This window comes from Pseudophryne corroboree, chromosome 6 (assembly GCF_028390025.1).
Source record: "Pseudophryne corroboree isolate aPseCor3 chromosome 6, aPseCor3.hap2, whole genome shotgun sequence".
In the NCBI taxonomy this organism is placed as follows: domain Eukaryota; kingdom Metazoa; phylum Chordata; class Amphibia; order Anura; family Myobatrachidae; genus Pseudophryne; species Pseudophryne corroboree.
Genome location: NC_086449.1, coordinates 201,005,642 through 201,021,914, shown reverse-complemented (window position 1 = coordinate 201,021,914; position 16,273 = coordinate 201,005,642). Strand labels below are relative to the sequence as shown.

At 45.0% G+C, this 16,273-nt stretch overlaps 1 protein-coding gene across 6 annotated transcripts in view; it reads right to left on the bottom strand.

The window, feature by feature from the left end:
* Positions 1-465: 465 nt before the first annotated feature.
* The window catches only part of CILP (cartilage intermediate layer protein), an 81,003-nt gene continuing 65,195 nt past the window's right edge, over positions 466-16,273 (bottom strand). For all 6 annotated transcript variants that reach the window (XM_063925608.1, XM_063925609.1, XM_063925613.1 and 3 more), the window contains 3 exons: positions 12,592-12,700; positions 8,328-8,485; positions 466-6,193 (listed from right to left, as the gene is read on the bottom strand). In XM_063925608.1, coding sequence (XP_063781678.1) covers positions 3,858-6,193; positions 8,328-8,485; positions 12,592-12,700 — 2,603 coding nt within the window. In that variant the 3' untranslated portion in view covers positions 466-3,857. The remainder of the gene's footprint in view (positions 6,194-8,327; positions 8,486-12,591; positions 12,701-16,273) is intronic.

Genomic DNA, 16,273 nt, shown 5'->3' with positions numbered 1-16,273 from the left:
CAGGCACTCTCAAAATTTGGGGAACTTCTCCCAGGTTCCAGAAGAGTAGACAACCATCCTGCATCGTGCTAACTTCTCCAGTGCAGTAAGGGGTGGGGGCAATGGTGTGATGATTGCAGAGTCACGCCCCTCCCACCTGGACTTTCCAGGATCTCCCGCATTCTCCATAGAACACATAGATGAGTATGATATCAAGGCAAATATGGAGAAAAAAGCTGAACATAGCCAATGTTACCTACATTTGTGCCGTGCATCATGGTATCGAGATTACTTCTTACCATGTTGAATATAATGCAGCACTTTCCTCTCCATCCTGCATTCTTAGAAAAGCTGCGTCATACTGTATATAATAACTACATATTACATATAAAACATCTGCAGGACCATACAAACTACCTATAGTATGAGCCCTTTAAACCAGATCTTACAAAATATATTACAAAGGAAGTATAGCCACAAAGCAGATTATTGAATTTCAAAGTTTATCTAAGTAAGTTAAAAAATATATGAAAGTATACAAGATTCTTGGCTAAAAGTTTTGAGTACACACATTTTGAATATAAACACCTGCTAATGTACATAAACAAGACTTGTGGATTATTGCAGAGGTGTAAACTGAAAAACAGCAGCTTCCCTCCCGCAGTTACCTGATATATACACAGTTGCACTTCGCACAAAGGGCCTAATTCAGCATGAGTTGTAGTTTTGCAAGAAATCGCAAAACTACAACTCATGTCTCCCCCCCCTCCACTAAAATGTGAGTGCATCGATATACAACAAATGTGCTCGCATCTAACGGGTTGCCCCTTGTCTAGGCAACCTAGCTGCGAAGGCAGTCGCAGGGCAGCCATGTTTCAGGTTGCAGCGGCTGTATGTGAAGCACCCTCAGAATGGCGTATCAACGCCTACTAAATGCTGTGCCAACACCCCGTTCCCGTTCCCGTCCCCGCCGGGACTTTGACTGCAATTGCCAATTTCTGCACTTCTGCGATTCATGCTGAATTGGGCTTAAAGTTCCAATAGAACCTTGCGCTTAATTACATTTGACCCATTATGTTAAATACTTCTGACGTTTTTTGACATAATGGGGACATCTAGCAAAATCATTGCAGAGGTAATTGTATAAAGAACATATACAGTAAGGCCTGATTCTGTCGCATGCAATGCTGATATTCACACAATTACTGTAGTCAATGTGTTTCAATTGCACATACCCCTAAGTCGTTAAAAATTCACACAGCATGCGTACTACCGAGTGTATGCACAGAGGCGCAGCTGTGATTGAGACGCATGGCCTCAGAAATGTATTGGGTGTTCAGTCTTACGGGCATGTTGGGTAACTTGTTCCATGCTCAGGGGAAGATGTATGAAGCAGTGAAGAGAGAGGAGAAGTTTACAAGGGGAGAAGATGCCCATGGCAACCAATCAGCTCTCAGGTACAGTAAGTGCATTCTTTAGAATAATAGGTAGCAGCTGATTGGTTGCCATGGGCAACTTCTCCACTGGCTCACTTCTCCATTCTTTTTACTGCTTTATATACTGTATCTCCTCCTCAGACGCTTAATCAATTACATTGGAGACCATACTCTGATGGAGCATCAGCACCTAGCATAGGACAGGTGTAAGTTTTGATGGTGCACCCAATGGTAGCTTCTAAAGCCGCACCAAGCAGGATTATTATGTGTAAAGAAGGACCAACTGGGCATCTCAAGCCGTGCGCAGTCAGACGTACAATTGTACACGAGGGGAAGGGCTGATACTAGCATTAGCATAACTATGGCAACCAACACTAAATTGGGGACAACAGCATGTGACTAAATTTAACTAGATGTTAATTGTATTCTTGCTGTAATTACCTCGGCACAAGTTTTCATAAATGTTCCTCAGTATTTGTTACTTTTTCATGTCATGCTCCATTTTGCTATTCTTACAATTTATTTCATAGAGAAATAGCAGGAAGCATAGAACAATGGAAAAGGGATATGTACTGTCCTAAAGTGAACCCACTGCCAACACTCAGCAAAGGCAGCCATTTTATGGGCTAAGTCAGTATACAAGAAAATGCAAACTAATGAATTTACAAGGAATTAGTGCTGTCACTGAGGAAACATATGCCTCATTTATCATACAAGCTCCTTATGGTTTTATTGGCTACATTATCATGCAAAGGGTGGGATGCCGCAATGTCAAAAAATGCAGTCAGATCTCAGAAAATGCAGTTTTCAGAGTTTTGACCATAGCTTCGGAAAGTGCATGCACAGAAGGACTCCCAGGAGAAGTTGCTCATAGCAACCAATCAGTACCTACCTATCATTTTATAGCATGCACTTGATAAATGCTACCTCAAAGCTGATTGGTTGCCATGGCAACTTCTCCACTGGTCCACTTCTGCACTGCTAGCACTGCTAGATACATTAACTGCATAATGTCTTTCTCCCATGTGCGTAGACAATGATACTACAAGTGTGACAACTCTAATCTATGCCATAAGTATTACTTATTCATTAACTATGTTGTATATTTAGTGTGACAATGGCAAAGTTAATTCTCAAGTGTCGTAACAATTATCTTATTATTTCACTGTCCCAACATGACCCAGTAAAGTGAAAAGTCAGACTCTAACAATTACATTCAAGAAATAAAAAAGGAAATAAATATAATGTTATTTACATTTTCAAGTACAGTATTACAGTTTGAAATGTAATGTTCCCCCAAGGGCATGCATGACCAATCCAAGAAAGGAAGCTAGCAAACCAGTTTGTGCAACTGAACTGATGTATATAACACATTTTAGACTGAACATTTATTGAAACCATATTTTTAGTCAGCGTTCTGGCAAATAGTCACTCCATTCCCAATGCGGAGGCCGGTAATTGCATTTCCCCTCTATAATTTCCATTTGATCTCTGCTCACCTTACACTGGGTGCTAATGCACAGTGGAAAGCAGCTTTATAATCCATTCTTTTGTTTCGTTTGTATTTTGATGATGTCACATTTCTTCATTGAGATAAATAAATTAAGTTAAAAATGGTATATGCTTTGTAAATTGGGAACATGGACACCAATACACACAGTTTTCTTTCTCTGATATTAGTAATGTCTGAAAATACCATTACAGCTGTAGCCTTTGACTCCAGTATGAGACGTCTGTGACCGGATTTCTTCTGAGTCACTGGGATTCTAATATTGCATAAAGGTGGAAAAGACGTGCCCTTCTACAGACTGCAATATATAGGCCACTTATGTCCCACACATTGTAGAGGCAACATTCTAGTATGATTATAAATTCCATATTACACCTTCAATGGGCTTAACATCAGGAAGGTTGTTACTGGTATCAAGTAGTGGAAAATGCATAATACAATCTTCAATCAGTCCCCTGGTAGTTCTCACTGCTGAAAAGTACAATCCAAAGGATGACAAAAGGAAGGAAGTCATTAAGTCAGATATATAACTCAGATATATTCAGATGAAAAAATGAAGAGCGTAGGCGAGAAGTCTCTGTGCTATTAATGATATTTTCTTTTAACATATTAAAGACCGATAAAGAAAAGCATTGTTCCATAAAACGTCTGCCTGCTGTAAAATGTAAGTAACTATAGAAAGCAGTGATCTTTTTGTTTCCTTGGATGTTCATGTCTGTTATTTCATTACCTTAATTCTCATAATTATTGGATGAATAATAAAAGAAGCTAAGAATACAGATATTTGTATACATTCATTTATCAATCCTCACATCTCATCTGAGACAATTATTTTAAAAAGAGAATTCAGTCCTGACAAATTGCAGAAAGCTTTAATAAGCCCATGAAGTTTAGGGGTGTGTTAACTATCTGACCAGACATTAATTCAGTTGTCACTGTGCAGGACTGCGTTGTCTTGTTAAAAGGGAGTTGCCTGTAGACCTTGATCTGCTACTTGCTCTTTGTTGCCTTCCAGGTCTGCCTCCTTGCCTGGCGGCACTTGCAGCTGCCAATCCATTACCACGAAACACACTTTGCTGTCCCACATCTTGCTCCAAACAGTTAAAAGTAAGAGCTACTCCTACATTATTTTTCATCACCCTTGAAGAGCCATCAGAGGTACCATCAAAGCATCTACCCAGTGCTATCTCCTTGGCTGTTCTTGGATCCTGATCAGTAACAGTGTAGATGCCGTAATTATGTCCAAGTGGATCAAGTGGGGCCAGCATTGTGTACTCATTGGTGTCATTGTTAACTGCCATTGGTAGATGGTTGACAAGATATTCATGCAACATGGTATTTATAACTTCTCGTCGACAGCTTCCTTGTGGAACAATTTTCACAAGTGTGCGGTCCACTCGGTCTTGATCATACAGCATTCCACTACATTTGAATTCCACACATGCTGTTGAGAGGTTGGGTTGCTCCTGGTCTTTGATACTCCGGACATCTCTAATGCCATACAGCTGACCAACAGTCTGTGGGTGGGTGCCACCCATGTTTCGGGACCTCACAATAATCTCTTGAGGACCAACTATTTTAACTTTCATGTAGCAAGCCCTGTACTCCATTGGCTTGGGCCACCAAGCTAAATAGTCAGCAGTCCAGCTCATTGGGTCGTCTTCATTGAAAGAGACAGTGTTGTATTCATATATATCCCCTTCTACTCTGTAAAATCTAAAATGTGCAGCACTGTAAGGTGCCTCTTCACAATCTAGAAGTTTGTCATATGCATAAACAGGACCATTGCTCTCCTCAGCAACATTTGGACCTGGTTTAGCTACATTGATGCTGAAAGCTGTCTTCTTGACTTTGGGGTCATCATGATCTGTTCTTTTGTAATTCAATTTATTTAGGTAGGGCTGTGGAACACCAATTATATTTGGGTTAAACTTGGGGGAAGATTCCACTGCTTCCAGCTCTTCTCCTCCCAGAGTGGCAGTTACAAATGCAGAGTAGGCATCTGAGGTTCTATCATCGCAAAATGCAGGTAAGCATGCTCCATTTGGACTAGTTATGGCACTGTCAAAGCGTCCCCAAGCTCGGGGATTGGAAGAAAATCCTGACATAGGTTCCATATTTATTAAGTTCACTACCACACCTTCAATTTGCTCACTTGGCAGAAATCGTTCACTTCTATATGCACGAATTTTCACATAACATCTTCTGCTTTCGGGTACATCTAAGTTAAAAAGTCTTCTCTCTCTAATTTCCATGTTGCCAACGAGGAAGGTCCTCTCCTCTCTTTTACCACGACGAACTCCTGTCTTTAGGAAGTCCCCCTCTTCCTCCCAAAGGCCTGTTTCTGGATTTAAAGACCATAATTTCATGGTCTCAAGGTGTTCCGACATTTTGACTTGGCTGGAGTCCAGGTAGACTTTAACTGCACCGGCATTCAAAGATTCTGTTGCCTTCTCATCAGTAAAGTCTACTGAGAACATTCCATAGGAGCGTAGTGGCATAGTGTCTCCTTCCTCATTGACAAAGTTTAAGTCACTTTGAGCAGCAGTAGCTGTTGATATATTTCGTGGATCTAAAAATGTGACACTGGCCTGTACTTTTCCATTGTAGAGCTCTCCATTTTGTCGATAGAAAGAATTTGGTGGGATTTCCAATTCAGCTATGGGGTCGCCAATTTCTACATCTCCAAGTGCTATTTGGCTAGTCTTCATAGAATCCAATATCACTGGCTCTTTTTTCCTGAGAAGGTGAACCTCATGAAATACAGCACCTCCTTTTTTATTGAATGGAAGAACTTTTGTGGTGTTAATAAACTTCTGTAAACGATCAACAAAAGTGAGAACCAATCTCTCTGTTTCTGCAGGCACTTGGATTGAGAAGGTACCCTTATACCCAGTTATGCTGACTCTAGAATTCCCCATGTATATATGGCCAAATCGAAGTGGCTCTCCAGTATCAGATGCTACTGCTCTCCCACGAACAATTATCTTTGTCTCTGTACATTTAAGGCACCCACACTCCACAGCCACTCTAATTGGAAGAACATAACCCTGACAAGAGACCTCATTCACTTTTGTGTTAGTGATTCCACAGCAGTAGGGCACGGTGTCCTTACACCGCAGACCATTGTCCAGATCTCCAGGGCAGGAAGTCAAGGGGCATTTTCCCACATTGTAGTAGAATGAGTTTGTGGCATTTTGAAAACAGTCATGAGGAAGTCGGATGAGATGTTTCTCTGGTTTTGGATTACAGGCATTGGCTTCATTAGCTGCAGAAAAAGAATACATTTAATGATAGCAAAACATTTGTGTTTATTTGTGTTTGAATGTTATCATGCATTTTGTAGTAAATCACGCACTACAGACAGTCTCTGTGTCCCCTCACTCTCAGAACACATTCCATACAGTCCTTCCCGGAGTTTCCTGACTCCTAGAACACTTTTAAAACAGACAGTCCTGGTGTCGACCCACTCTCAGAACATATGTAATACAGACAGTACCAGTGTCCCCTCACTCTCAGTACACATTCAATACAGTCCTTCACAGTGTTCCCTGACTCTTAGAAAACACGTAATACAGTCAGTCCTGGTGTGCCCTCACTCTCAGAACACGTAATACAGACAGTCCTGGTGCGCCTTCACTCTCAGAACACGTAATACAGTCAGTCCTGGTGGGCCTTCACTCTCAGAACACGTAATACAGACAGTCCCGACGTCCCCTCACTCTCAGAACAAGTAATACAGACAGTCCTGGTGTGCCTTCACTCTCAGAACACGTAATACAGACAGTCCTGGTGTGCCCTCACTCTCAGAACACGTAATACAGTCAGTCCTGGTGTGCCCTCACTCTCAGAACACGTAATACAGACAGTCCTGGTGTGCCCTCACTCTCAGAACAAGTAATACAGACAGTCCTGGTGCGCCTTCACTCTCAGAACACGTAATACAGTCAGTCCTGGTGCGTCTTCACTCTCAGAACACGTAATACAGTCAGTCCTGGTGCGCCTTCACTCTCAGAACACGTAATACAGTCAGTCCTGGTGCGCCTTCACTCTCAGAACACGTAATACAGTCAGTCCTGGTGCGCCTTCACTCTCAGAACACGTAATACAGACAGTCCTGGTGTGCCCTCACTCTCAGAACACGTAATACAGACAGTCCTGGTGTGCCCTCACTCTCAGAACAAGTAATACAGACAGTCCTGGTGTGCCTTCACTCTCAGAACACGTAATACAGTCAGTCCTGGTGCGTCTTCACTCTCAGAACACGTAATACAGTCAGTCCTGGTGTGCCTTCACTCTCAGAACACGTAATACAGTCAGTCCTGGTGCGCCTTCACTCTCAGAACACGTAATACAGACAGTCCTGGTGCGCCTTCACTCTCAGAACACGTAATACAGACAGTCCTGGTGCGCCTTCACTCTCAGAACACGTAATACAGACAGTCCTGGTGGGCCTTCACTCTCAGAACACGTAATACAGACAGTCCCGACGTCCCCTCACTCTCAGAACAAGTAATACAGACAGTCCTGGTGTGCCTTCACTCTCAGAACACGTAATACAGACAGTGCCGGCGTCCCTTCGATATCAGTGCACATTCAATACAGTCTTTACCAGTGTTCCCAAACTCTCAGAACACATGCAAAACAAACAGTCCTGGTGCGCCCCACTCTCAGAGCATATATAATACAGACAGTTCTGGTGCCCCTTTATTTTCAGTACACATTTAATACAGTCAGTCTCAATATTCCCCTTACTCTTAGGGCACATTCCAGTTAGTCAGTTCCAGTCCCCTCAATCTCAGTACATAACACCAGTAGCGGATCTTGCCATGGGCAAGCAGGACTTTTGCCCGGGGAGCCGCCTTCCGGAGGGCGCCGGCGCTATCGGGAGTGCGCCGCACCATGGTAAGATCCGCTACTGCTGTGCCCCCCTGCTGCCCGCTGTGTCCCCCGCTAGTTCCCCGCTGTGAAGGTTTCCCTTCGTGGAGAGGACCTTAGCTGTGCAGTACGCGATGACGTCATCGCGCACTGCAAAGCATTGTGGGACTGACACAGACGCTAGGGGTCATAATTGACCTCTAGTGTCTGTCTATGCCAGATCCGAGGAGAGGAGCGGCGCCGGTGGGAGGTCTGCAGCGGTCGGGAGCGGGGATAGTAAGTATTCATTTTTTTTTCCATTCGCGCTACTCTACTGTACAGGGGCGTAACTGACCATGCCCCCTGTATGAAGCCACGCCCCTATTTCCCACCCGGGGAACCAAAAGGGCAAGAACCGGCCCTGGATAACACAGACAGTATCAGTGTCCCCTCACTCTCAGGACATATGTAGTATAGACAGACCACTCCTGGCCACCTATAACACGTCACTCAAAGTGTGTACTTTCTGCATTATTTCAACTCACCCATAAGTGTGAGCTTTGCGGGACTGGATTTCACAAATCCAGCTTCATTTTTGGCTTTACAGTAGTAATCCCCAGCTTGATTCCTCTTCAGCTTGCGTAGGACCAACTGGTTGCTGGATTTATGCACACTCTGATCCAGTAGGGTCCCATTGTGGTACCTTTAAAACAAGCAAGGTCAAAGGTAAGGAAAGGACAGTAGCAGAAATACATTTCTGTGGTAGAAAAATAAAATCTGATTTTTAGGGTAATGAAATGGTACAGGCAGCTAAAAGAAAGGGAATGTCTCCTTTTGTCGTATGCTTTAGCACTACACCCCAGTTTGTTTGCCACTCTGGCCTTGCAAAGTTTTATATGATTAATTTTGAAGGCCCTTTTTTCTGAGCACCATTTCTCCTGAAAAACACTGAGTGATAAATGTATTCGGCTTTGGGTATTCAAAACCAGCGATTCTCTTCAATTATGCTGACAGTTTATAAACATGGTAGTGTTACTAAAGACAGGACACTCCAATGCTTTTAATAAAATCTTACCTTTAAATTCTACTACATAAATAGCCAAACTTATTACATGCCCTCCTGAAAGTAAAATGCATTGTGTGTGTTTATTCCTATTGACTACAATAGTTTCATTTTGTGCTACTAGAAAATTTGTTGAAGAGTTTAGGAGGAATATACTCCCCCATCCTTGAAACTCATAATGATTTCTGCAGCGCAGGGGAGTATAGCCTTGTGATCACATATGATCACCAGAGAATGTTTTCTCAGGGATCACATCATTTGAAAGAGCAGAGCCGGCCCTAACCAATATGATGCCCTAGGCAAGATTTTGTCTGGTGCCCCCTAGCACCACGACTGGTTCCGCCTCTGACCTTGCACCTCTTTCCCAGCACCATCACTCCTCAACCATAGCAGTCTTTATTTTGGTGTTTGTACCCCCTATATTTTAAATAGGTACAGTTCGCACATTTGGCGCACAGCCCAAAAAGGGGTGTGTTTTTGCTGGCAAGTGGCATGGCCACACAGTGGTAACCCCAATTCCAATGACGCCACACAGTACTGCACTTTATTCACATTTGATCATGCGATAGTGTTCATAATTCATATTACATCCCACAGTAGTATCACTTTACCTTATAAACGTTACTCCTCACAGTAGAGCCCCTTATTCACATTACATCACACTGAATTGCTCCTTATTCACATTACACCACACCTTATTGCTCTTTATTCACATTAGATGACACAGTAGTGCCCTTTCTATACGCAACGCCACATAGTAGAGCACCTTATTCACATAATGCCACACATTAGTAATGCATTTATACACATAATACCACATAGTAATGCTCCTTGCACATTATTAATGTCCTTAAAAACATAATGCGCCTTACACATTATGACAACCTTTATTAATGCCCTTTTACACATAATGCCCCTTACATATATGCCGCACATTATTAATGCCCTTATACACATAATGACACACATAGTGCCCCTACACTTTTGCTGCACATTATTAGTGCCCCTATACACATAATGACACACATACAGTAGTACCCTGTTACACATATGCCGCACATTATTAATGCCCTTATACACATACTGACACACATAGTGCCCCTTACACATATGTTGCACATTATTAATGCATTTTTACATGACACACATAATGCTCCTTACACATATTCCGAACACTACTGCACAACCAACCCACTCACATGCACACAGCACTCACACTGTCACTAACACTGTGACCTCTGCCTCTGCTTGGATACAGAAGTGTCCTCATAAATCTTGCTTCAATGCTAACGTCGGGCACCTTTTTTTTAATGAAAATGCATCTTATTTGCATTGCTATGTGGCTAGGATGCACAAGCAGCTTCTGCTGATTAAAATGATATGCAGCATGCCTATATACTGTGTGAGACTGTGGCTGTATCTGCATAAGAAATGCTACATACAGAATATAGGCATGCCGCATATCATTTTAATCAGCAGAAGCTGCTGATGCCCCTAGGCATATCAAATGCCCTAGGCGATTGTCTAGTTTGCCTATGCCTATGGCCGGCTCTGTGAAAGAGGAGACTCCTCTCTTTCAAGTAAGATTACCCCTGAGTCTGTATCTGCCAGAATGGGAGATATAGAACATTTTTAATGCTCTTCCCCTATTTCCTAACTTTCAGAATTCTATAGTGTTTTGCATGGAGTGACAGAGCTTAATGATATTGTCATTGTGTCCCAAGCACAATTATGTTATCAATACATGTCCCCTTCCAGACCCAGTAATAGCAACTATTGGGGAGAACTTTTAGGCAAGCCCCATGCCTCCAAAGTAGAGATGAGCGGGTTCGGGTTTTACTCGGATTTACTCGGTTCTCAAAACGTCATCATATTGGCTATTCAAAACTCGAGACATCCGTGAGCCAATAAGATGCCGTTTTGAGAACCGAGTAAAACCGAACCCGCTCATCTCTACTCCAAAGCCAGAGCCGTAACTACGTGTGTGCCAAGGGGGCTTGGCACACAGCGCAGTTGCCCTGGGGGCGCACGGCCAGCGGCATGTAATGAGTCAAATTGACTCATTACATGCCGCCTCTGTGTGCGCCGTGCGCCGCGCTGGAGGCGAGAGACCAGCGCCGGAGGCAGCGGACAAGGAGGAGGAGGGAGGGGGAGCAGGGAGCCGCAGCAGCGCTATGTTATTGGTAGTAAGCGCCGCTGCAGCATCCCCCTCTCCTTCCGTATTGGCTGCCCGGCAGCCAATACAGAAGGAGAGGGGGATGCTGCAGCGGCGCTTACTACCAATAACATAGCGCTGCTGCGGCTCCCTGCTCCCCCTCCCTCCTCCTCCTTCTCATCTCACTGCCGCCACCGAGGGAGCAGCACGAGGAGCCTGTCAGCGGGGAGAAGGTAAGTATATTCCCCCCCCCCCTCTCTCTTTCTCTGTCTCTCTCTCTCTCTCTCTCGGACACCGCCTGCCGCAATGTGTAAAAAATGGGACTGGCTGCCGCAATGTGTAAAAAATGGGACTGGCTGCCGCAATGTGTAAAAAATGGGGATGGCTGCCGCAATGTGTAAAAAATGGGGATGGCTGCCGCAATGTGTAAAAAATGGGGATGGCTGCCGCAATGTGTAAAAAATGGGACTGGCTGCCGCAATGTGTAAAAAATGGGGATGGCTGCCGCAATGTGTAAAAAATGGGGACTGGCTGCCGCAATGTGTAAAATGGGGTCCTGGCTGCCGCAATGTGTAAAATGGGGATGGCTGCCGCAATGTGTAAAAAATGGGACTGGCTGCCGCAATGTGTAAAAAATGGGGATGGCTGCCGCAATGTGTAAAAAATGGGACTGGCTGCCGCAATGTGTAAAATGGGACTGGCTGCCGCAATGTGTAAAAAATGGGGACTGGCTGCCGCAATGTGTAAAATGGGGTCCTGGCTGCCGCAATGTGTAAAATGGGACTGGCTGCTGCAATGTGTAAAAAGGGGGACTGGCTGCCGCAATGTGTATAAAGGGGGACACCGTCTGCCGTAATGTGTAAAAACGGGGACGCTGTCTGCTGTAATTGTAAAAAAGGGACGCTGTCTGCCGCAATGTGTAAAAAGAAGGACCGGCTGCCGCAATGTGTTAAAAGGGAGACTGGATGCTGTAATGTGTAAAAAGGGGGACTGGCTGCCGCAATGTGTAAAAAGGGTCTATCTGCCGCAATGTGTAAAAAGGGGGACTGGCTGCCGCAATGTGTAAAAAGGGGGACACTGTCTGCTGTAATGTATAAAAGGGGCTCTACCTGGTGTAGTGGCGCTACTGTGCAGCGTCATTTGAATAATGTAGACTACTGTGCACCGTAGTATGAATTGCTATTATTTTGAGGCCACGCCCCTTCCCCGTGAAGCCACGCCCCTATAATTTTTTTGCACGCCTACGGCGCGCTCTGCCCCTATCTTACATGGGGGGGGGGGGCGCCACTGTCGTTTCTTCCACACAGCGCTAAAATGCCTAGTTACGGCACTGTCCAAAGCAACCAATTAATCAGTTCTCAACAAGTTAAGAAACAAGCCTTCGACACTACCATAACAAGCCCATTTGCCCATAGCATGCCCATAAGCATCTGAATAGCCACCTCCCAGTTATCACCCTGGAATGCCAAATACATTTCAATCTGTATGACTTCCAGATAATTAGATGCACAGTTGAAAAACATTGTCCATTTGCATGAATATTGGCTTTGTCTCCAACGCAGAACAAGGCTCAGTAGTTCACGTTACCTACCACAGATACTGCTCTATGGCTGGCTCTCCCACAGCATTACAGCAGAATGTTACACTTTGGCCCACGCGACGCAGCTTGGCCTCAGGGTTCTCCAGTATGTATGGCTTTTCTGTGAGCGACAAAGGGTTACACAGTACATATAGTAAAAATTGTTAATTGCAGTGTAGCTTTTTTATATTTTACTTGGAATTAAGAATTGATAAAGTGAGCAGCAAGACTTTGGAACACTCCTCTGAGCTCTGTTTGGTCTTACACCATAAAATCCTCCCCTTCTGCCATGACATGACCACAAAAGCTTCCTACACAGTACACAAAAAAAAGGTAATGTGGCATTGTTGTTTTAAATGTGAATGCTACTAATTTAATGTTACTGCTGTATTGGGGCTGTTTATTGAACGTGGGTATAATCACTTAATGGCTAGGCTGATTAAAGGAAGGATCTAGAGCAGGCCTTCCCAACCTCGGTCCTCAAGGAACACTAACAGTCAAGGTTTAAGTGATATCCAGGCTTCAGCAAATATGGTTAAATCAAAATCTCTGGAGGTACTAGTTACTGTAAGTCACCTGCGCTTAAGCATGGGTATTACTAACACCTGGACTGTTGGGGGCGGGGGGGCGTGGTCTGGATGGTGAGGAGTGCAGACGTGCTTCTGCTTGGCTCCTCTACCCACCTTCATTAAAGTTGTTTTTCAGGGTCAACACCCTCTGTGGACACCCTCCGGGGGCTCCCCTTCCCTCCCTGTAACACACCTGTGCCCAGTAGAGTTCGCCGCGGAGCCGGGGAGCAGTTTTCTCTGTTCCTGCAGGTTGCAGCCTACGCACCTCCGGAAGCCGGGGCCTCGCGTACATTTTACACCCGCGTTTGGAGCTCCATAGTGGGGACGCGGCGCCGGGAAGCGGCGCGGACCCCCCCCGGGGCGCAGGCACCAATGGCTGGCTTCCCCAGACCCCCAGAGAGGTCACCCACCGTGTACAGCAGGCAGAGGAGGCATCTGGCAGTGGGGGACAGCAGGGAGACAGGCGCCCAGGAGACGCGGTGGCCATCTTGGATTCTCTGGAGGAGCTGGATAATCAGAGGTAGTGTGCCTGTGTGCTGTGGGGGACTCCGACCTGGGGCTGCATTGAGTCTGGTGGCCCTCTGGCACAATCTTGACTGTGTTCCCACTCTGGGGCCTCTGTTGAGAGATCTGGGCAATACCCTTTCCTGTGGAGCTTTAGAATTTCACTCAGCAGTATCTTCTTCTACTACAACTGCCCCATCTTGTGGCCACTGGGTATAACTACATGCACTTCTCCCACAGTGTACTCGATACATAATACATATTATTCTGCAGTCTTCATAGGAACGCAGCTATCCCAGCACCTGCCGTGACTATCGGATGCGATGTCCCCATGGTGGATTGACCATGCTATTATGATTATGATGTGACTGCTCTGAGACAATTCTGCCTCCACCCGACTGCTCCTTTGACATGACATGACAATTCAACCTTCCTGTGGATCCTTCACTGATTGATAATATTACTGACGTCTCCTATCTCCAGTCCCGTTATTTGTGTCGGTCAGCTTTATTATGCCTCCCAAGAAATATAAGGCCGCTAAATCTGTTTCCCAAGTGGCGTTCTTTAAACCTTCTCTTCAAACCGCTAAATCAAAAGATGTACGGAGTGGCTCCTCTAAGTCTGTTGTACCTGTGTCCTCGCCGCTTCGAGATCCGTCTGCCCCTATCACTGTTACCACACACACCAGCTCTATCGAGGACAGTGACTCACTTACGTGGGCGCTATGAAGCATCTCCTAACGCAATTTAAGGATGAAGTTGCGGCTGAATTCAGAGCGACTATGAAGGAATGCCAGAGATCTATTGATGAGATTGGTGGCCGCACCGATCACCTAGAAACAAAAATGGGTGAAGTAGTGTCGTCGCATAATGACCTGATCTCTTCCCATGAACTGCTTCAAACCGAGGTAACGGCACTCAAGGACAAGCTTTCTGAACTAGAGGACAGATCGAGACGTAACAATATAAAGTTGCGATGTGTTCCGGAGGCTGTCGCCAATAGCGCTTTAAACGATTTTGCAGTTGACCTCTTTAGCAAACTCCTTCCCTCATACACTCGGCGGGCTTTCTGATTGATCGCATCCATAGGCTCCCTAGAGCCAGGAACGCTCCTGATGGGGTCCCCTGAGATGTTCTTATGAGGGTACATTATTTCCACGTGAAGGAGGCAATTTTGAAAGCTGCTAGACCCTTGGATACTGCTTCGGAGGCTTTGGGCTCACTTCAGATATTCGGAGACCTGTCCCCTGCTACTCTAATGAAAAGGCGCTCTCTTTACCCCATCACGTCAGTGCTACGCAGAGAGAACATTCTATACAGATGGGGATTTCCTACAAAGTTGCTTATTTCTCGAGAAGGTTCTACTGTCGTTATAACAAATGTCGAGGAGGGGAAAAAGATCCTCGCGTCATGGAACTCTGAAAGCTCATCTACACACACCTCTCCCGAACGGGGGCCTTCAGCAGGACTGGGCCTCGTCGGCTGCTGAGCTCTGAGTATCGTCTGTTCCACTACACTTGCATTGTTTTTGTATCTTTCTAATCATTTTGTTATGTCATGTTTCATATTTCACACCAGTTCCTTGGCAGTTGCTTATTACGGGTGTCTATGTAAGGCCGATTTGAATGCTGGTAGACTGTTCTTCAGGTGATGCCTCGACACTGCTGGTTTACTGTTTGTTGTCTGCCTCTGTTGCTCCGTCTACCGCCCACGCCTCTTTGGTAGCTGGGTATTTTACCCTAGAATACTTATTTTCTTTTTCTTTTTTGTCCCGGAGGCTGGCGGTACGGGGGACCAGAGATAGAGGTCCGAGGAACTGCATCTTGTTGAATTTTAGTTCGGGTGTGGGCAGATTGACCACTACCCCCCCACAGACTAATTCTGAGTCGCCATGGTTAGGCGTCCAACCATGCCCCCAAGAGGGGTTAATGTTATGTTTCCTTTAACTGTTATTCTCCTTTTTCTTATCCTTTCTTTCCCTTTTCCTCTCCTTCTGTCCGGAAATTGTTGCTCATACTTTCTACATGCCAGCTGGTTGATGGTAACTATGCAATCTTCGATTCCTTTGAAGTATGGTTAACATTGTTTGTATAAATGCGAAGGGTCTTAACTCCCCACATAAGAGGAAGTTAGCATTAAATTATTTTCATAAAATTAAAGCTCAAATCATAGCCGTCCAAGAGACACATTTTATTAAATCAGCCCCTCCACGGTTTACTAATGTGAGATTTCCCCATTGCTATTTGGCCAATGGACCAGCGAAGAAGGCGGGGGTGGCAATCTTAATGTCTCAACATTGTGCTTTTTCCCTCACGTCACAATACTGCGACCCTGAGGGGAGAATTCTAATTTTAGTGGGTACTCTTGAAAATAAAGAGGTGACGATAGTTTCCTGCTATGCCCCGAACACCAAGCAACTAGCATTTTGTAGGAAACTCTGTGCTAAGGTACAACAATTGGCCAAGGGCGCTTTACTTCTCATGGGGGACTTTAATTTGACCCTTGACCCTTTGGTTGATAACTCTGGCAAGCGGACCTCACTCTCCAGTCAGCTCCATAGGAATGCGAAGGGCTTCTGCCAGTTATTGGCGGAAAATGATCTTTTAGACCTATGGCGCGTTA